The sequence below is a fragment of the Narcine bancroftii genome, chromosome 10 (genome assembly GCF_036971445.1).
Source record: "Narcine bancroftii isolate sNarBan1 chromosome 10, sNarBan1.hap1, whole genome shotgun sequence".
Classification (NCBI taxonomy): domain Eukaryota; kingdom Metazoa; phylum Chordata; class Chondrichthyes; order Torpediniformes; family Narcinidae; genus Narcine; species Narcine bancroftii.
Genome location: NC_091478.1, coordinates 85,024,266 through 85,046,155, shown reverse-complemented (window position 1 = coordinate 85,046,155; position 21,890 = coordinate 85,024,266). Strand labels below are relative to the sequence as shown.

General features: G+C 37.9%; 2 protein-coding genes across 7 annotated transcripts in view; one reads left to right on the top strand and one right to left on the bottom strand.

Annotated features, from left to right (window-relative positions):
* The window catches only part of adcy7 (adenylate cyclase 7), a 138,783-nt gene extending 131,474 nt beyond the window's left edge, over positions 1-7,309 (top strand). For all 6 annotated transcript variants that reach the window (XM_069901612.1, XM_069901617.1, XM_069901613.1 and 3 more), the window contains 5 exons: positions 342-488; positions 577-684; positions 3,777-3,891; positions 4,825-4,949; positions 5,699-7,309. In XM_069901612.1, coding sequence (XP_069757713.1) covers positions 342-488; positions 577-684; positions 3,777-3,891; positions 4,825-4,949; positions 5,699-5,830 — 627 coding nt within the window. In that variant the 3' untranslated portion in view covers positions 5,831-7,309. The remainder of the gene's footprint in view (positions 1-341; positions 489-576; positions 685-3,776; positions 3,892-4,824; positions 4,950-5,698) is intronic.
* A 2,171-nt stretch (positions 7,310-9,480) lies between these two features.
* brd7 (bromodomain containing 7) overlaps positions 9,481-21,890 on the bottom strand; it is a 32,746-nt gene continuing 20,336 nt past the window's right edge. Inside the window, exons 8-17 of the mRNA XM_069901619.1 lie at positions 21,214-21,343; positions 20,898-20,973; positions 20,244-20,351; positions 19,150-19,285; positions 18,530-18,635; positions 17,393-17,449; positions 15,832-15,937; positions 15,014-15,157; positions 10,486-10,629; positions 9,481-9,682 (exon numbers count right to left, since the gene is read on the bottom strand). Coding sequence (XP_069757720.1) covers positions 9,579-9,682; positions 10,486-10,629; positions 15,014-15,157; positions 15,832-15,937; positions 17,393-17,449; positions 18,530-18,635; positions 19,150-19,285; positions 20,244-20,351; positions 20,898-20,973; positions 21,214-21,343 — 1,111 coding nt within the window. The 3' untranslated portion in view covers positions 9,481-9,578. The remainder of the gene's footprint in view (positions 9,683-10,485; positions 10,630-15,013; positions 15,158-15,831; positions 15,938-17,392; positions 17,450-18,529; positions 18,636-19,149; positions 19,286-20,243; positions 20,352-20,897; positions 20,974-21,213; positions 21,344-21,890) is intronic.

Genomic DNA, 21,890 nt, shown 5'->3' with positions numbered 1-21,890 from the left:
AAACTGAAATGTTAGTCTTGCAATGTGTTTTACCACTGATAATTTCTTAACATTTTGATTCATTAATTGGCAAATTTTTCATTGTATCAAAGTGTCACTAGTATGTTGGTGTTGTTTCACACATTTTAGCTTGATTTTCCCAGTCAAAGATTAACATTATAGTGGTTGAAGAGCCTATTTATTGCATTCTGTAGATGAATGTTTTTGGTAAGGTCTCACTGACAAGTGCTTTTTACAAGCTCTCACAAATAATGGGTGACAGGAGGAAATGCTGTTGGATATGTGTAGACACATGGAATTTGATTAAACTTGGTCTTTTTCTTTTTCAAATGACTTCACAGGATTTGTATCATCAGTCTTATGACTGCGTTTGTATCATGTTCGCCTCAGTTCCTGACTTTAAAGAATTTTACACGGAATGTGACGTAAACAAAGAAGGACTTGAGTGCCTAAGGCTATTAAATGAAATAATAGCAGACTTTGATGAGGTAGCTGTTTTTAAGCAAGATCCTTTATTTTTAGTGGTATTTTATTGTTTTACTGCTTTATTAATCTGCACACTTCATTTTTCTGCAGCTTTTGTCCAAACCGAAATTCAGTGGTGTTGAAAAAATCAAAACTATTGGGAGCACCTACATGGCTGCTGCTGGTCTCAGTATTGGCACAAGTCAGGAAAATAAACAGGTAAGCTTGAGGTGCTCTGACCTTACCAGCATAGTCTTTTGCTCGTGACTGTGTGGAACATCTCGTCACTAATGTCAACATTGTCTAAGCCATTGGGTTAGATGCAGGGAATGTCAGGCATACATCTGAGTACCATCACTTACACAAAAGTTTATTTAACTGTGGGCAGCATGGTGGGTGTAGCGGTTAGTGCAATGTTATTACAGCGCCAGCGACCCGGCTTCAAAACCTACACTGTCTGCAAGGAGTTTGTACTTACTCCCGATGACTTCCCCGAGTTACTTGCATCTGCTCCAGTTTCCTCCTATTCTCCAAAAATGAATAGCGTTTGTAGGTTAATTGGCTTATTTGGGCGGCACAGGCTGGAAGGGCCTGTAACTCTGCTGTATCTCTAAATTTAAATATTTTTAAAAAATTGAAAAGGGGAGGAAAAAGAACGTGAACAAAATTTGCAGAAACTTCTTAAGGTGTTTTGTCAGAAATGTAGCCTGTGGCATAGATTGAAACGCTATTTGTGTGTTGCAATACCATTTTGGTCAAATGGAGAAGCCACTCTCAACAGAGGTCATAGGCCATCCCCCCCCTCCTGGAAAGGTTGGGGAGGGAACAAAACATTTAAGGGGGGGGGGGTGGACTGAAATTGTAAAATATTTTTAATATTGCTTATGTAATCAGCAGCAGAGAACTACGGAAGAAACCAACATAGGAAGTAGGAACAGGAGTAGGCCAAAAATGGCCCATCGAGCCTGCTCCGCCATTCAATACGATCATGGCTTGAGTGCTTCACAGGGAAGGGGTCCCATAAACTTTGATCAGGGTCCAAAAGGGGTAACAGCCAAAAAAGTTTGAGAATATCTGATAAAGAGCAATACTGTTAGTAGGTCTGATTGTTGGTGTAATTACCCAATCACATCCATCTGCCATGAAGGGCATGGTCACGTTAAGTAGCCTTAATTAGGAAACACTTTACATGAGTGAAGGAGGGAACAAAGATTGCTCTTCATCTAATTTAATTAATAAAATGCGCAATTCACAAAATATATGCTTCATTTTTATTTGCATTCATTTTTAACAAAGTGCAAACAAGTTCTTGCACATTTCCTGGGGATTACAAACCTTGTGTCAACAGCTCATACTTCAGCAATCCCATGCTCAGCTTTCTGTTCTGATCTCATTTGACTTTCCTTGTTATAGGAAAGAGGAACCTAAGGAGATGTTCTTTTATTATTTATATAAACAGATAACAGGTATATTTCTCTTGATCCTTTGAACCATTATTTTACTTATTCAAGAAACTAGGATATCTACATTGTTCATGTCAATAGTGAATGTGTGGAAGTCTGAAATGAAAACAGATCTTGTATACTCCATTCAGTGTACACTGAAAAAAATACCAAATGCAGTTTGAATGATCACTTTGAACATTACTTGTCTTCATTGTTTGGATGTAAACTTGTGTGATGATTGATTGCTCCTTTAATTCACCATCACACTCCAACTCCGACTTTTTGGGCTTCCAAGCAATAACAATAATGTTGTCTTCAACCTGGGCATATTGCAGGACTCGATATCAAGTTCTCAAAGCCTGGGTAACTTGCTCTTTCTTTGGTTTGTGATCAATATGGTTTTTCTTTTATTTGGCTTATAAGGCATGTTCTAGAACAGTGGTTCTCAACCTTTTTAATTCCATTCACATACCACTTTAAGTATTCCCTGTGCCATAGGTGCTCTGTGATTAGTAAGGGATTGCTTACGGTGGTTTGTGGGTGGAAAGAAAAGGTTTGAAAACCACTGTTTTAATCGTCCCTAATTGACTCATTATGTGCACGGTTTCATAGCTCCAAAGAAAATGGGTCGATGACAATTTTTTCTCAAGCAAAATATTTCAGTAACAATCGGGTCTAGAACAATGATTCTCATCCTTCCCTTCCCACCCACATACCACCTTAAGCAATCCTTTACTAATTACAGAGCACCAAGGACATAGGGAATACTTAAAGTGGTATGTGAATGGAAAGATAAAGGTTGAGAACCACTGTTTTAGAACCTTACCAGTGGCAACACATTTCAAAAAAAGTACAATGTATATTGCTTTTTTTTAAAATTTTTTATTTTTCACACCATAAATCACAATAGCCATGATATACACTTTTTCTTTTTCACACATTTACAGTACAATGTATATTGCTTGACTGCCTTATGAAGCCACTTAGTTTTGCCATATCAGATATATTCCCTTTGTTCCAATCTTCCACCCTCTACTCTGCAACTGATTTGTTTTCTCTCCCAACTAACTTCTATCTGTCAATGCTTTCTTGTTACGAGCCCAGAGGAATCCAAAAACCAGCAGCCACACAAATTCACCAAGATGATGGTTATTTAAACAAAAAATGCTTTTGATTTTCTTCAAACATAATAAGATCAATCTTTAACTTATTATCATTAATTTAACTGAACCCCCCCTTCCAATTCGAAGTGTACGAGTGTATCTTAGTGTTTATGTATTCAGGAAAGTTCTCTTTCCAGAGACAATATCTGTTGCCTTGACTTCATTCGTGTTGTCCTCACAAATCAGTTACACGAGTGAGTCGAGATTTCTCTCGTAATGACCCAGACTATCCCAGAATAGTTTTTTTCCATTTGAAAAACCATTTTCTACCAGCAAATACTGGATCCAAGTACCCAATTAAATATTCAAGTCGAGGTCTTAAATTTCAAGGATGACTTGAAACATTAGCTTTGTCTCTTCGCATAGATGCAACTGGACTTCCCGAATGTTTCTGCCGTTTTGTATTAACTTGCTCTTCCTGATTTAAGGACTCCTACTTGTGCACTTCATTGATTTTTAAAAAAATATTCTCTGTATTGCAGTTAGTTTACATTTGTTGTGTTTAGTTCTTTGGACGTGTGTACATTGTGTACTGCTCTTTTGCACTACCCATAAGTGGCAATTCTACCTTGCCCGCAGGAAAAAGAATCTTGGGGTTGAATGTGATGTCATGTATGTACTCTGACAATAAATCTCAGTCTGTTTTCTGATTAAATACTATAATTTTTCAGCTGCATATGTTGTCACTTTCTTCTTTTGGCAGGATACTGAAAAGCCTTGTGCTCATATTGGCATCATGGTGGAATTTGCCACTGCTCTAATGAGTAAATTAGATGGCATCAACAGACATTCTTTCAATAACTTCAAACTACGTGTCGGTAGGTCATATTCTATATTGTGCTTGATTGGCATTATTAACTGCAATGAATAAAACAATCAGTTAGTTGTAGAAAGACTTGCATGCTAGATTCTTTGCACAGATGGTACGAAAAGCTACCATTTGTGCAAAGGAGATGCATGTTCCCCTTGTGAACACATGGGATTCCTCCAGCGTTCCAAAGACTTACAAGTTTTGTAAGTTGGTCACATGGGTGGAATTGAGTGGTGCGGGTTGGTGGGGCCAGCTAATGGGCTGTACCTCTAAATTTACTGTATGTGCTTGTATAAAAGTCAAATTTTGTTGACTATTACATGGATAACTACTTGAGGGACTGAAATTCACACAAAATACCATATCAGTCGCAGAAGTCCAGATGAATACGAGACCACAGTAAATATCTGTGTCTTAGGAGTTCCAATCGATGGGTGGTTGGGGCTGAGGCAAGAGTCCACGTTCAAAGGGTCAGGAGCTCTGATGAATGGGTGGCCAGGGCTGAGGTGAGAGTCTGCTTTTTTTTTTGAGAGTCTGCTTTTGAGGCATCAGGAGCTCCAATGGGCAGGAGGCCAGAACAGAGATGAGAGGTCAACCTTTACACAAAATGTATGGAAAATTCCAGATTTGGCGATAAACGGGGGGGGGGGTGGATCGACTTTTACATGAGAATATGCGGTAATTAAAATACAAGATAAACGACTTGTAAGATAAACACAAAAATAAACCACAACCATTGGAATGTCCTTGTGTTAGTGGCAGCATATCAAACTGCTTTTTATCCATTGAGGCAACTGGAAGAATTGGAGCTCATCAATTTATTTTCTTAATAATCAAGCAAGTTTTAAATTATTAGACCATGTCCCTTTTCCATCCAATAAAAATCAAATTACCCAGTGTTTTGATAACTTATTCGATGTGCCTATTTTGCCCTGGACAGGTATAAACCACGGGCCTGTGATTGCTGGGGTCATTGGAGCACAGAAACCTCAGTATGATATATGGGGAAATGCCGTTAATGTCGCCAGCAGAATGGAAAGCACAGGTGAACTTGGTAAAATCCAGGTAAGAGTTCTTTGTAGGTGTAATTAGGAATAATTTAAGGTGATATGTGTGAGATTCAAGAGATTCCCATGCACCCTTCAGCTTCATAGCATTCTCCTACTGTATGCTAAACATACTTAAAATTGAATAATGTAATTAGGGTTTAAATGAAAAATTATAGATTTGTTCAATTTGGCACTCATTATTTTCATTCTAAGATTACTTTCTGGTGCATTTGAATGCAATGCGGAAAAGTATGACTGCAATACAAGTGAGATTTTAAAACTGGAACCAGTTTGGAAAATTCTAATAATGTATGAAATCTCAGGTCAATATAATCCACTTGAGAAGATGACTCTAATTTGTTTTCTATAATTCTTTTTCACATCCATAGCCATTTCTGTGAGTGGCTTTTCATCTTCCAATAATATTTTGGAAATATAATGCAGTTTCAAGTTGATAGGTTATGCACTATATAATCACAACAAGAAGATGGTACCGAAGTGGAATCTCTGGCCTAGGAAAGAGAGGTGACATCTTCTTTGGAAAATTGGGCAAGCGATTATGGTAGATTTTAACCACGACTAGGATACCCCAGGAGAGGCAAGTTATATCAACAAACTTGGGAAGTTATGTGAGGAACATGTATCAAGTTTGGTGGGAAGAAAGTCAAAGAAGCAATGGTTGGTTTCTGGACAAGCTTGGAGAGGGGAGATGAGAAAAGATGCTAAGATATCTGTGCATTGATATAACTATTTTTTCAATTTTAGGTGACAGAAGAAACTTGTAATGTTTTGCGACAACTAGGATATTCTTGTGAATCTCGAGGACTAATCAGCGTGAAAGGGAAAGGGGACCTACAGACTTACTTCCTGTGCACTGACATTAACAAGTCACATTGAATCCTAAACTGACCACACACTTGCACTGAATCCACAATAGACTACTGAGTTCCAGGAGCAGGAAGTGATATTTCCATTCACCAAAAGATTCCCAGTTGCACTGCAGCCATTGAGATATATCTATATATTTTTGTTTAAATATTTTTAAATATGAAAATGAAAAATGCATGACCGGTAATGAGATCACTTTTTATATGAACTATTGAGATACAAGATGACTATGTAGTTATTTTATGTTCTCTTGACCCTTGGTGAAAACATCAAATTCCACAGTCAAAGGTAATATGGCCGATGGCAGAGGCTAAACTTGGAAAATGTTCTCAGTCCAACTGTACATAAATTGTTGCAGTAATTTAAGTTTTTAGCCTGAGTTATAATTTATGTATAAGCTATGATACATTTGGATTGCAAATGCCTGTGTGGAGGAAAATGTTTTCTTTTTGACTTTAAAACTGAACAAATGCATTGTCAACAGGGTGTTCTTGATTGATCAGTGGAATTGTTACATTGCATACAAGTGCCCATGAATGTCTTTTTTTTCCAAATAGTTTTGAGAGATGCTAACTGCTGCCACAATAAGTCGATGCTGTAGGTGCTGAAGAGCTTATTACAAAATTCAAGGCTGTCTTCAAATATATTACTTTCACTACTCTTGTTTACCAGCAAATATAGTTTCAGGCAGAGTAAAGAGACTTTGCTAAATCATTAACAGATGTGTTAAAGGTGAAGATAGCTGTCAATTTTCAGATATCTAAAGTATCTATGACGTAAAGAGTTGTAGTTGGCATAGATCAGCTATGGTATTGGGCAGGAAGCTTACTCCTGTTCCAATTTTCATGTGTTCTGGTGTACCATTTTTATAATGTTATTACCTTAAATTTTTGTGTTTTAGCATTCAAAGATATCTTTCAATTAAGTATCACTCTATTGATTCCTTGATGTTAGAACATTGTTACACTCTCAAACTAATTACTGTGTAATTTCTCGAACAGCAGAGTGTCAGAAAACGTTTCATGATGTGATGTTTTGACTGCAGAGTTGAGTTTCTTGGTGTAAAAGTTAATTATGCATTTTATATTCTATGATTCTAAAGTACTGTACAACATAGCTGTCTTAACACTTTTTCTTAAGAAAAACTAAAATATGGTATAGTCTTACCTTTGCCATGGATTTTTCAAATTTTTTTTTGAGGAACAGCATTAAATTGTTAAGCTATGTAAATTTTGTATTTCAATACAATCTCATTGATTTTGGGTTTGAATATGTGACTGGATGCCTCAATTTAGCTGGTAATATGACTATTGAGTCCGTTAAACAATTTGAGTGCCGTATGCACTGCATTTTAGGAAAAGAACACTTTAAATTTTAATATAATTTTCTATGTTGCATTTTTGGTTGATTCTGGGTAAAGTGCATATTTGTGTATGTTAGTGAAGACAAACTTTGATAGTTTTGAGGTAAATAAATTAGATAATATAACAGTACAAGTTGTCCAAGTTACTGATATTCAGGAAATTAGAATAAAAAGATTAATTGAATGAATACACCTAAACATTAAACTAGTAACATTGAATGATTAACATAACAACATATCCTTGGGTACCTCACAGGAAAACTTGAAAACAAACTTTAATAATGAGTGTAATAAGGAGATAATGATGGTGGATTGAAATCTTAGACAATGTATACAAAAGGGAACCGGTTGAAATTGTGAAGACTAGATGAGCCTGGGTCAGGCAAAGGTGATTTAGATGAGGAGGAGGAACCACCAAGAGATTTCAAAATTAAGTTGAGCAGCTAGAAACTGAGGTATGATTTTGCAGAAAGTCGGTGTAAACAGCTTGGTAAATGGGATGTAGTCTGAAATCAAAAATTCTTCTAAAACAAGATGTGAATTCCATTATTTTACCAAAGGTTTGCTGATTGCATAATCACAGTAATATCTTTCTATTTCATCCTTGATTCTATGTCTTTGCAGGTGATGTTTCAATATATTGAAATCCATCTGCTCTGTTTGCTGCTCTGAGGATAAGTCATTGAGGGCAATTTTAACTGTTCCTACTTGGGAATGGTAGAAATAATTGAAAAGTGGCTGCAGTGTACATGCCACACCACCACCAGAAAGCGCCCCACTTTATATTTTGCAACCAAGTGTAGCGTGAGTAAATTTCTCAAGCAATTTTAGCAGATTGTGCATTAATACCCTTCTTTATTGCATCCTTCAGCATTCCTTTGGTCCTACATTCTAGAATATTGAAACTATTTAATACAGCTTTTTATTGTCACTAATTCACTGAAGGTGCACATTTAGAAGCTTTGATAAAAGTTCACTGCACCCAAATACTTCCTGGGAAAGAGAAAAAAACTGGCCTACTCTACCTCTCTGAAATGTTTTCCAAAATTCCTGCCAAGATGGACTGGGAATAAAAGGTATAATTCATAATACCAGATTATATCTTTGAGAACATGATGGTTATAAAACTTGTTGAATATTTTGGTAGTTAAAATCAGTTATGATCCATAGGTTAGAATTCTAGGAACACTTTAGAACCCTAAAGTAAGTTGAGGGTTGCAAGATGTAAGGGCATTGGGTTATGAGTCCATTAAGGAATTTGAAAATTAGAGTGACAGCTGTAAAAGTGAGGTAATGTACTTCTAGATCAGTAGAGGCCAGAAGGCATTAATGTGGAGGGAACCAGGACATAGGCAGAGTTTTGAGCTTGTGGCTGAAAGATGTTGAAGATCATTGGGATAATTAGTGTCATAACCGTGGATGTTGGTTTCAGCTGCAGATGAAACAGTATGGAGATTTGATGAAATAAGTTATTCATTGAAGCTTGGAGGCTTAAGGATTGCTAAGTTTCAGGAAAAAGCACTGACTTGAGGTCTAGGGAACAAGTTTTGGAGCAGGATTCAATGTCATAATTATAAGGAGGAAATTTCTGCTCTGGTACTGGACAAGTTGCTTGGGCAATTATGAGTGTTGGAGATTGAAATTATGAATTATCATAAAAAGCACCTGGTTGACTTGCATTCTTTGAGGATGATCCTTGCCATATCTATATGATTTGAGATCCAGAGCAGGTATATAATTGACTAAAGTCTCCTCAAAAATAATAAAGGCTGGGAAAGCACTAGATCAGGAGTTCTCAACCTTTTTCTTTTCACTCACATACCATTTTAATCCCTATGCCATCGGTGCTCTGTAAGGGATTGCTCAAGATGGTACGTGAGTGGGAAAGGAAAGTTGAGAATCACTGCTCTCGACCCAATTGTTACTGAAATACTATGCTTGAGAAAAATTGTCATTGGCCCATTTCCTTTAGAATTCTGAAAACGTGCACATAACCACTGTTTTAATCGTACCTCATTGACTTGTTTTCAAACTTTTTCTTTCCAACCACATACCACCATAAGCAATCCCTTACAAATCTCAGAGCACTTATGGCATAGGGAATACTTAGTGGTATGTGAGTGGAAAGAAAAAAGTTGAGAACCACTGCACTAGATTGTGAGACACCAGTGAGTGGAAATGTTATGGAGTAGAGACAGGAGTTATCAATATACATTCTGATGACAAGGATGCATCTTTTAGCTAGTTAAGATGGGTGCTTATTTTTAAAAATCCAAGAACATTAAATACTAAGCAATTTAGTAAAAAGTTTAAAAAGTTCCACATTTATTATACATACACTTTACAGTACAAAATAATTAAAATGTTGATTATGTTTAAGGTGAATCATCTTTCCTACATTCCTACAACAGCTACCGAATCTTCTCTGGTAATGGCTTGTTCAGGCTGCAGTAACTCAGTAATTTCCATCTCTTCTATTTGATTGCTGTTTTTGCCTCCTGTAACAGTAAGTTTATAGTCATGTTGACACGAGAGAAGTCACGATTTCAGAGATTTAATTTAGCAAAGAGCCTCATTTGTCTGGTTAGAATCCTGTACTTGTTGGTTCACCTGCTTAACACAATACCAGTGATAGACATCCTAGCTTGACTTCTGGCACGATAATATGGAGATCAGTGGGGGTGGCACCTTAATTCTTTCCTGATCTCACCATGCCCAATCCAAGGATTGTGCATTTGGATCGTCCCCCTCATAAGATGAGGCAGTGAGGTAATTCTGCTAGCATTGGTTTCAGTCATTCCAACTTACCAGCAAGTAACCATTCTCTCTGTTTCACATGGGATAGGAGATGGTGTAGAGCTATAACATACATTCATTTAAGAAAACTACCTGATGTTAGGCTATGCAAAGATTGCAGGGGCACAGAGGAAACCCCTGCTGCCTCTTTCTGAATTAACAATGAGCAGGTGTACATCTTGGTCAAACAATAGAAGCACCCAACAAATGTGGGCTGGTATTTATTCCTTATAAGAGAAAGCTGACTTCCTCCTTCCCTGAAAATTAAATTCAAGATTTCAAAACAAAGCTGCTTCGAATGATTCAGGATCTTGCACTCAAGATTATTCCAGATTTTCCAATCTTGATTGAAATTGAAAACTACTCTAATATGCAGCTGTGAATTAAAACAATTCCTTAAAATAAACAGTACTGTAGTAATGGTTCTTCCATCTCTGCAGTTTATTTACAATCAGTAAAGTCCACTTTTGAGCTTTTTGTATTTTTAATTCCTCCCATTACTTACCAAACAGTGGATTTAATGACCAACTCTCCATCATTTCAAAAGGGACGGAAATTCCCATGGCCTTTCGAATCCCAACAATACTGGTAATGTCTCCAGGAGCTACCTGGCTTGCCAATTCTTTCAGGTTTCCAGTCACCTTTTCGGCTGAACAAATAAAAAGGTCACAGAAGGTATGAAATCTTTGGCCTTAATTGCTTACGTTACTGTACAATCTCAATATAAATCCGAATGCACAATGATTAATATTATCAGCCCAAGCCTTGCAGGATATAGTGTTCAAATGGTAATTTAAATATGATTGGTTCATTCTGTAATCACAATTTTCTCACTCTTTGAAAAATATGTGTGTGAATGGGAATGATCAATATTTCTTTTCAGTTGAATTCAAGGCTTTACCCGAATGATAAAATCGACTTAAAATATACACAGGGAACAGTTTTAGTTCAGAGGCATTTTCAGGATTCTAACTTAAATTTGGGAAAAAAAATCATTCTGTTGTATCTATTGTTGATGCTTAGGTTTCAACAAACTTCATTCCAATTTTGTGTTAAATGCTCTATTTGATACGACTTTAATTGATGAAACCCAATAGATTAACAAATACTATTTTCAATAGACAAAATTTTGTTTTTACTTATTTAAACAGGAGTGTTTTAAAAACCCTGGTAAAGGTTGGTGCCTGTGAGTTTGTTTTAGCAGCCATGAGGGTTTGAGGAAGAGCTCCCAGGTGCTAGGGTCTGGGATGTGGGTCCAAAGGGACATGAGATCGTGCAAAGTGATTTATATAACCACTTACAGAACAGGCCAGTTCGGCCCTACTAGTCCATGCCGTAACAAATCCCCATCCTCCTAGTCCCAATGACCAGCACCCGGTCCATACCCCTCCAGTCCTCTCCTCTCCATGTAACTATCCAGTCTTTCCTTAAATGTAACCAATGATCCCGCCTCAACCACGTCTGCCGGAAGCTCATTCCACATCCCTACCACCCTTTGTGTAAAGAAATTTCCCCTCATGTTCCCCTTATAATTTTCCTTCTTCAATCTTAAACCATGCCCTCTAGTTTGAATCTCCCCCACTCTTAATTGAAAAAGCCTATCCACATTTACTTTGTCTGTCCCCACTCTTAATTGAAAAAGCCTATCCATATTTACTCTGTCTGTCCCTTTTAAAATCTTAAACACCTCTATCAAGTCCCCCCTCAATCTTCTACGCTCCAGAGAAAAAAGCCCCAGTCTGCACAACCTTTCCCTGTAACTCAAACCTTGAAATCCTCTCAACATTTCTGGGAGAGAAGTGCTCGCAGGACTGCTACCTGAGGCACACACTAGTGAGGTTAGAAATAAGAGGATAATGCAGCTAAATACATGACTATTGAACTCCCTCAGGATGGAGGGCTTCATATTTCTGGACTCTCAGAGAAGGTGGGATGTGCACTGGCAGGACTGTTTGCAGCGGATCTGGAGGTGGGGGGGAGGCAAGAAGGTTTGCTAGTGCAGCTGGGGGTGGAGGGTTAAACTAGACTTGCAGGGGAAGAGGAACCAAAGTGCCTGAGCAGATAGTGGAGTGGTTGTGGATAAAGATGGGAATGTTCTGAGTTGCATCAATTTCAATGTAAGGAGAGCTGTAGGAAATGTGGAGACGTTTAGAGCATGGATTGGCACGTGACATGCTGCAAGAGGGGCAGGACTAGCAGTGCAATGGTACGGGATTCTGTTCTTTCAGACGTGATAGATGGGGAGGAGCAAAAGGGGAAAGGGCAGCATTGCTAGTCAAGGAAAATGTCACAGCTGAGCTCAGACACGACAGACTGGAAAGGCTCATTTTCTGAGGTTCTATGGGTGGGACTGAAGAATGGGAAAGGTATGACCACATTAATGGGATCGTATTATAGACCTCTCAATAGTCAGCAAGAAATGGAGGAAGAAATTGGCAGAGGTATAGCATACAATTGTAAGAAACAAAGTTGTCATAGGTGATTTTAAACTTTCTACATAGTGATTGGGACTCCAACACTATAAAAGGGCTGGATGGGTTTGAGTTTGTCAAATGTGTTCAGGAAAGTTTCCTAAATTAACATGCACTGCTTAACGTCCACGATATGTTCTGTGAAATTGGGCGATATGCGATGTAGACATTGTGCGAACAGCATGTTATGTACTTAGCAAACCTATATGGGATACTGTAGTGTACCTGTAAACTTTTCATTTGTAATAGAAATTAGTGTGGGGAGAGAGCAGGGCAGTGGGATCAGTGTGGGTGCACAGTATACAATTTCCTATAGCTAGCGATTGTTTTTTTCTAAATAGCTGCGGACTTGCTCACGATAACTGAATAATTATAGGACCACGGGATGTATATGCGGTCAGACGTTGCCCGAATGGGCATTAATACTTGATCTCCTATTAGGGAATGAAGCAGGCCAGGCGACAGAAGTGTGGCTAAGGGATTGCTTTGGGTCCAGTGATCATAATGCCACTAATTTCAAGAAAATTAAGACAAATATACTGTTGATCTGGTCCTCAGGTTGAGACTCTAAATTGGAGAAAGTTGATGAAGTAAAGGACATGGATTTTAGTAAGGCCAATGACAAGCTTCTGCTTGGAAGGTTGGTCAAGATGAGGTAGTAAATCAGATTAAATTTAAATTTTATGTAGAAGCCAATTCCAGCCTTTTAAATACGTGCTGCCCAATTACACCCAAATTAACCTATAATCCTGTACATTTAGGAAGGTGAGAGAAAACTGAAGCAATTAGGGAAAATCCACACAAAGAACGTACAAACTCCTTGCAGACAGCACCAGATTTTAACTGGGATTGTTGGCGCTCTAATAGCTTCACGCTAACTAATTAAACAGTAGCTTTGCAGGAGAAGTCAGAGAATGGTAGTAGATGATTGCTCAACTAACTCGAGGCCTGTGACTAGTAATGTGCCTCAGGGATCAGTGCTGTTTTTCATCTGTATGAACTATATGAATGATGAGTAAGTTTGCAGATGCCACAAAGATTGAAAATTAGCACTTAGCGAGGAAGGCATTCAAAGTTTGTTGTGGAATCTGGACCTGCTGGAAAAATGGGTTGCAAAATGGCAAATGAAATGTAACGTGGACAAGCGTGAGATGTTGCACTTTTGGAGGACTAATCGAGGTAGGACATACTCCGAGGGGTCCAGTAGAACAGAGGATCAGGGAATACAGATACACAATTCCCTGACATTGGCATCATAGGTAAATAGGGTTGTAACTGAGTTTCTTTTGCGCGTTGGCCTTCATAAATCAAAATACTGAGTATAGGAGTTGGGATGTTTTGGTGAAATTGTACAAGACATTGGTGAAGCCAAATTTGGAGTATTGTGTGCAACTACAGGAAGGATATTGCCAGGACTTGGGGAATCGAGTTACACAGAAAGGTTAAGCAGGGGAGGATTCTATTCCCTGGAGGGTAGATTTGATAGAATAAATGTAAGCAGGCTTTTTCCTCTGATATTAGATGAGACAGGAACAATAGGATATGGGTTGAAGGGGAATTCTTTTTCATTCAAAGGATCCTGAGAGTGTAAAACAAGCAGCTAGCTAAAGTGGAGAACATGGGCTTAATTTTGACATTCAAGAAAAAATTTGGAAAAGTAGGGTATGGAATGTTACGGTCTGGGTGCAAGTTAATGGGATGAGGCAGGCCGAAGTGCCTGTTTCTGTGATGTAGTGTTCTCTAGTTGCCATAATTATTGTCTTTAAAGGATGAGACAAGCAATTAACTATACAATTATCAGTTTTATCTGTTGATGTTCAAGATATATTCTAAAAGCAAGGGTACAGAGATTTTTGAGGATGTGGCCAGGGCTCTATTCCTTGGAATGAAACATGAAAGTCTGCAGACGCTGTGAAGACTTTGAAGAATGACTCATGCCTGAAACTTTGGTTATACATCTTTACCTCCTATGGAGGATGTGGGGCTACCTCATTGAGCTATACAAATCATGAGAGGAATGGATTAGGAGAATCCCTAACCAGAGAACATGGGTTTAGATGGGGGGGTGTGAAGAGATTTAATTGGAACGAGAGTGTGAGAGCTAATTGTTTCTTTAAAAACCACACAGGGTGGTGGGTATATAGAATAGGCTGCTCGAGGAGGTGGATGAGGCAGTACTATTACAATGTTTAAGAAACATTTGGATAGATACCTGGATGATACAGGTTTAGAGGGCTATAGGCCAAATGCAGGCAGCTGAGATATTTTGGTTGGTGTGGGCAAGTTGGGTTGGGGGGGGCCTGTTTCCATGCAGTTTGACCTATCGTGTTCGATCAGGATGCAGGCAGCTGAGATATTTTGGTTGATGTGGGCAAGTTGGGTTGGGGGGGCCTGTTTCCGTGCAGTATGACCTACCGTGTTCGATCAGGATGCAGGCAGCAATTTTGCCAAAAATAAGAAGGAAAGCCTTTCTCCACCGAACAGTAAGAAAACACAATGCCATTTTCTCAGTAAAATAACGTGACCTTTCTTGCAGCTGAACTAATGGGATATTGGACATACCAAGTAACAACTCTCGAATAGAAGGTCCCAACAGGCAAAGCATGGCAGATTGGGGTCGGGTCCCAAAACGTTCATTCTGTGCTTGCTGAAGATCTTGTAACAGTTTTGTAGTTTCATCCAGCTTCCTTTGAAACATTTCACATTCTGAAATATAGGAACAGAAATCTCTCTAACTACTCAGCATTAGTTATATGCGCAGTACACTGAACATGCAACAGGGATATTTGAAAAGGGCATTAATATCAAGACAGCCAAGGTCTTGCATTTATGTACAGCTGATAAAACAAATATTCTGAGCGCAGCAGAACTTCATGGTAAATTATCACGAAGCACCTTTAGGAAAACACCAGTTTGCAAGTTAAAATATCAATTACTGAAGTCTAAGATTTGAACCTTGCTTACACTGAGTTCTACTGGGGTGGGTAATGGTGCTGAGAAGAGGCTTGAAGGAATGATGGCAGAAAATGAAGCAATTTTTAAAATTCCTTTTTGGTCAGTCAGTGGCTGCAGATACCTGTTAAACTTTTGATTGTGTTGCAGACTGAATATTCTGTGGTAACTAGAGGTTCACAAATGAAGGGACAGAATCTTGCTTCTGCTTGAAGAAAATAAATTTGACAGTTGGACTTCTCTCATGAAATATATTACCTTCATAAAGTGAAATTAAGGTGAAGATTAACATTTTGAATTGAACAAGTTGAAGCAGAATCAATCAATCTACCACTTTCCTTCATTGCTACCTACAACTAATGTTCCCTCTTCAAATGAACCACTTTTTGTTTTTAACATGACTGTTTGGAGATGCAGTAGTTACGTACCTGCTGATTCAGGCTCTGCATTTAATAGTGACTGTAGAGAAGCAAAATTGTTGCAAGTTCGCCCAAAACCATGCTCCATTGGCCGTGGAGACTCAGTTAAGGTAACCTAAATAGAACAAAACAAGTTTGCACTATATTTTAATCTTCAGGAGTCAGATCTGGATAGAGATGGAACAGACATTTTTCTCCAAACAAAAGTAAAAATTATTTTCAAGACTCCACTACTCTGATGGTCCTCATTTGATATTTTATTAGATTAGAGCGACACGGTTGGCGTAGTGGTTAGCGCAATGCCTTTACAGCGATTGGGACCTGGGTTCGAATCCCATCCTGTCTTTAAGGTATTTGTATGTTTTCTCTGGGGGCTCTGGTTTCCTCCCACTGTTCGAAACACATTGGGGCTGTAGGCTAATTGGGTGTCAAATGGGCACTATGGACTCGTGTGCCACAATGGCCTGTTGCTGTGCTGCATGTTTAAATTTAAAATTTGCCAGTCAGCCTTCCTTTCTGCTACTTCACACTGCTGCATGAGATTTCTGGAAAAACAAACTCAATCCTGTTGACTTTTAAAATGCTATTTGTGGTGCCAAACTTCTGCTTGACAATATATGCAAGCATCTCATTTACTAAACAAGTCTGTAGTGAAGTCTGCAGACGCTGTGATTGTAGGAACTTGGCTAGTTTTTCAGCTTCCATAGGAGGTAAAGATAAATAACTGCTGTTTTGGGTCTGAGCCCTTCTTCAAAGTACAAGCAAAAAGCAGACAGGCAACTGGGTGCAGAGTGGGAGATCGGCACTGAAATAGCATGGATCTCCCAGTAGCTACTCATTTCAATTCCCCGTAACATTCCCTTGCTGATGCGTCTGTCCATGATCTCACGCACTGCCAGAGTGAGACCACCTGCAAATTGGAGAAACAACATCTCAACCCAATGGCATTAACATTGACTTCTCTGGTTTCTGTTAAACATAACCCACTTCTCTCTTTCCACCCCCCCCCCCCCCCCCAATCTTTGTCCCATCTCTTTTCCTCTAGTTCTGTCTCTTTTCACAAGAGCCAAAATCGATTCTGTTATCATATCCAATTAATACCTTCTATTGTTAGTCTGAACTCCTCCCCCTTGCACTCCCGAGTCTTTATTCAAATACCTGCATGTCTTTTGCTTATACCTTGAAGAAGAGCTCAAGCCTAAAATGTCAGTAATATATTTTTAACTCCTATGGACACTGTAAGATCGGGTGAGTTCCTCCAGCATTTTTGTGTGTTTTTATTAACAAGGCTGTAGCAACCAGAATTAAAAATAAACAAAAAAGATGCATCTTCCCACAAATAAATACAAGTGTGTTTGATACAGTATTCTGCATTTTAAAGTACTCTCTATTTTAGAAGCTGAAAATTCATTTAAAGCATTTAATGAAACAAGGTAACCACAATCGTATTACAAATGTATAAACACTGACCAAAGATATTTTTCACCTTTCAGATTTAACTAACAGGGATTTACAAGTTAATATTCTATTTCAGTAATAATATTGTAACAGCAGACATTGTCAGTATTACCTGTGTGTCCTCAGAACTTTGAAGAACACTTAATTCATCTTCATTGTTATCATTGGACTGCAAAATGAGACGATGAAAATAATTACCACGAACAAGATGTTCTACAAATACTTCAATATCATCTGCTCCATAAGTGGGTGTCAATATTAGTTTAAAATGTATTAACAGTCACATATTGCAAAACACTATTCTCTACCCAATATTATAAATGTGATAAATTATAAACCAATAAATCAAACATTTAATTAAACTAACAATTTATGGAACATAGCATTGCTGTTGCCTGTGTTCTCTTCTGTAATCAGAATGACCTTCAGGAGAAATTTGGCAAATAAGAACAGCCTTTACAAAAATGAAATCTAAAGGCTAACAGGCAAGTTAAGAATTTTACATCGGATAAGACAAAGGAATAATTTATGATACCAAAAACTCCTTTGGTTAACTATGACTAAATTCTTTGGTTCAAAGAAACACTATTGGAGAAGAATTATTGTTCAGTTCACTTTACATTATCAGTTTCACATTTTTGTATTGATAGCATTCTTGCCTCTGCATGCAAACATTGAGGTTGACACTCCAGAGTAGTACTGAGGGAGCCATGAAGGTCCCAACATTCAGAAAATATTAAACCAAGAATCCTCTGAGGCCAAGGTAAAAGATTCCATGGTATTATTTTGAAGGGAGCAGGGCAATTATGTCCAATCAATTCCTGAAAGCAAATTTTCTAGTAATTACTTTATTGCTAATTGTGGAAGCTTATTACATAATATCTAGTAGGTTTCCTTCATTACCACAGAGAAGACCTATGTTAGGCACAATGAACATTTGATATGCTGAAATGACTGTGAATGGCTCTACAAAAATGAACTGCCCTTTCTTTTACTTGCCAATAAACAAATGTGTCTAATTGCAACAACAAGATACAAATCTGATCTATGTTTTTCTCTTAGTAATGGCAATGAGAAACATTGGTACATATTTACAGTTTACAATACTTATTGTTGAAAACTTAAGTATTCTTGATAGGAGTAGTTCAATATTTCTAATGGTCAACCTGAATTGGTTATTATTTCATTTCACCTCCACAAAATAAATTTAATGATTATGTTTAAACTCCAACATAAAATGTACTTTTACCAGTTCCTTCAATGCTTTAGAATGTTCTCCATTTGTCAGTGAGTCCAATAAATTATCCACCATGTTCACACTGTAGTCTTCATTACATGACAAGAACTGCTGGACACTGCAAACAAATAAATTATTCAATGTTAGATTTCTTGATTTGTCATTCAGTTGGTAATTTGTTTTTAAAAATTCTAAGTTAACTGAATTAAACAAAATTAAACAGGAGTGATTTCTGCCTTTTTAACCAATTTTAGCTGTGCAACAATGTATGCATTTGCAATGTATTTTAAGAAAACAGGTAGAATAGACGTGGCAAGAAATTGTCCTCAATTTTTTTTATTTTTCACACTATGAACCATATTGACTAAAATACACAAACATTTCCCTCTTGAATATACACTGTCATTTTATCCCCTATCCCACCCACTCAATGTTAAATTGTCCTCAATTTTAAAGTGCAAAAACAATTAAACCTCAAAATAAATATTTTATGTTGTAAACTGTGATACCGAGCCCTTCATTAATTAATGGTTTATACTCTCATGGAAACTATTGAAAGCACTACTGTGATTCCCACCATATACTCTTGTACAGTGCATGCCAAAAGCTTTCCTTGAAGAAAGAAAACTCACCTAAAGGAATCAGGAAGATTTGATTCATTACTGTATGTTGAGTATACTAGGTCAGAATCCTCTTTGCTGAGATTAGCACAGGTAGAATCGTAAACTGGAGCGTAAGAACTGAATGGCCCATAGTTCAAGTACGTCACTGCAGCAAAATACATTGAAAACACCCAGTGCATGAAATTTCATGTGAAAGGTGCTAACCTCTATGCTCTGGCCAATGCATGCAATCATGGAGTACAAATCCAAGCAGCAAAGCCTGCAACAGTGGAACACCCCCCCGATGAGTTACACATGTTCTGACATCTTCAGACTGGGAGGTGACTCCTGCATCAAGGACTGCAAGCAATGTTGCACCCATGGTCAATTTGAGAAGACAGGTAACAACATCTACTCCACATCGGTGTTCCTCAACGCTATGTACTCTACATCCACAAATATTGAGCTAAATGCTGTTCCAATTCCATCTTCAAATTTGTAGGTGACACCACAGTAGCAGGCCAGGGATCTAATAACGATGAGATGGAATTGAAATTCTAGTGGCATGGTGCCATGGTAACAATCTCGCTCTGAGCATCACTAAGACAAAGGAGGTGATCACTATCTTCAGAAGAGAAGAATGTGAAAACATGCTCCAACAGACTTAGAGACAGTTTCTACCATCAGGTTCCCGAATGAACCCCATAACAGTGTCATCACGATACCTTTGCTTGGTACTAATTGATCCTTCTTTTCATTGCAATCCTAGACTTCGTATTTGTGCTCTTACACCGTTTTATGAATGTTGGAGATAACCTATTAGTCTGCTCACAGAATAACTTCTTATTGTAGGAGGTATTTTGTGACAAATAAATTTAAACACTGAAACATTTTAAGAGTTCCATAAATTGTCACAGTTTATGCTAACCACTCAAGTTTTAAGCAAATGACTCATTTAGCTTAAAACAAATTTATTCCAGTTCCACATTAGAAGTTCCAAATAAGGCTTGGGGATCAAAGGGGAACATTAATTCCATGGGTCAATTTCTCTTTGCATCTTCATTATTAAAGATGATTCAACACACTGGCAAAAACTATCAATTCATCAAGGTTGCAGCACTAACCTGGAATAACTTTGTTACGTTTTTCCTCCCTAAATCCTTGAAGAGTGTTGATACCAGATTGCAATCTACCCGTCATCATTCCAAGCTTCACCGGGCAGTAATTTACATCTGTAAATTTACATCATAATCATAAAGGTCAACAACTTCTGCCCTTACTGAACAAAACAAAAAGAAACCCAAGAACCACAAGACCTTTCAAATGCTAAATTCAAGTGTAATGACAATGAACAACTTGGGTGAAACACTACAGAATAGCAAAATCTTTCATCTTGAGGCTGTGCCTGTCAATGCTTTCAAAAAAGGTTGTCCAGTCTCCTTTCTGCAGAGGTAGAAGGAGCAAGAAATTGTATCTTTTCAACCCAGTTCTCAGGCCACTCGAGTATCACAATGTTCACTGCTGCACACCAGAACACTGCTTCCCTCAGGCTGGGCTTTTTGAGCTGGCTGAATATGAACAGCACAGATTGGTATCAAGTACAAAAATATTCACCTTTGTAAGGCAAGATTCCTGCATTGGTGAAAAATGCGCACAAGCACCAGAGAATTAGCAGGACACAACGCACTAGGTCCGAAGGTACAAACCAAGGAAAACGTGTTGCACGCACTTAAAATTCAAATGATCAAGTCTCTACAATCAATGTAACTGGATTTTACCTCCCATGTCGGGTTCCACTGGATTAAGGATACCGAGCGTTGTCGTGCCTTCAACTTTTCTTCTCTGGAATTCAAACTGCAAATAAATTTTAAAAATTAGTAAAATTTTATCCCTGTAAAAATTTACTCCTCCCTCTAATCTTCCTAACCTGGATGCAGTGATGTAGTTTCAAGGAGGTTGGACACCTACTGATACCTTATCCAAAAATTGAAGCGAATTGTAACAACAGAAAGTCCTTTTTATAAACAAAAGGCAGAAGGAACCTCAATAAGCCCACATCACCACTTGGCACTTAAATTTATGAAACGGGATTACCTTGCTGTTTACTTTACGTCGTGTGAGTTTTCCAGCAGATTCCTCAATAACACGATCAATCCTTTCTAATTCCCGGTCAATCATATTATTGGCACTGCCAGGTGGATCCTCCCCAGATTCCTTGTCTGGCCTGTAAAAGGCATTTCCACCACAAAATAATCACTCCAATTGTTACTATTGAAGCACAGTGCCAGGCTGAACGCTATATTAACAAACTCATTTACTGAACCTTTGGATTTTTACTGCCTTACATAATGAATGGGTTGAAAAAGTCACAGTTTTTGTTCCTGTAGCATTCTGATAAATATTATGGCTTGAATAATTCCTTCATATCTTCAATACTTGGTAAAAGTTCTTAAACAATCAGTGATGAATATCACCTTCTATCATCTTATTCTGTCTATTTCTCCGATTTTGTCTTGTTATTTTCAATGACCCTAATACACTTACTGTTAGTCCAATACCCACCTCATCCAAATAGGTGAATGTTAGGAATGTAGTGAGTGTTCTCAGACATGATGGAACAATTAGGCCATTTGTATTACATACTTCATTAAATTCCATTCCCAAGGAACACTCAGGCAGTTGTTTATAAAAAGAATCTGAAAATTCATCTTCATACTGTTTGGTCAGACTTTACTGGCATTAATTCCGATAGGAGACACTTATTATTTGAA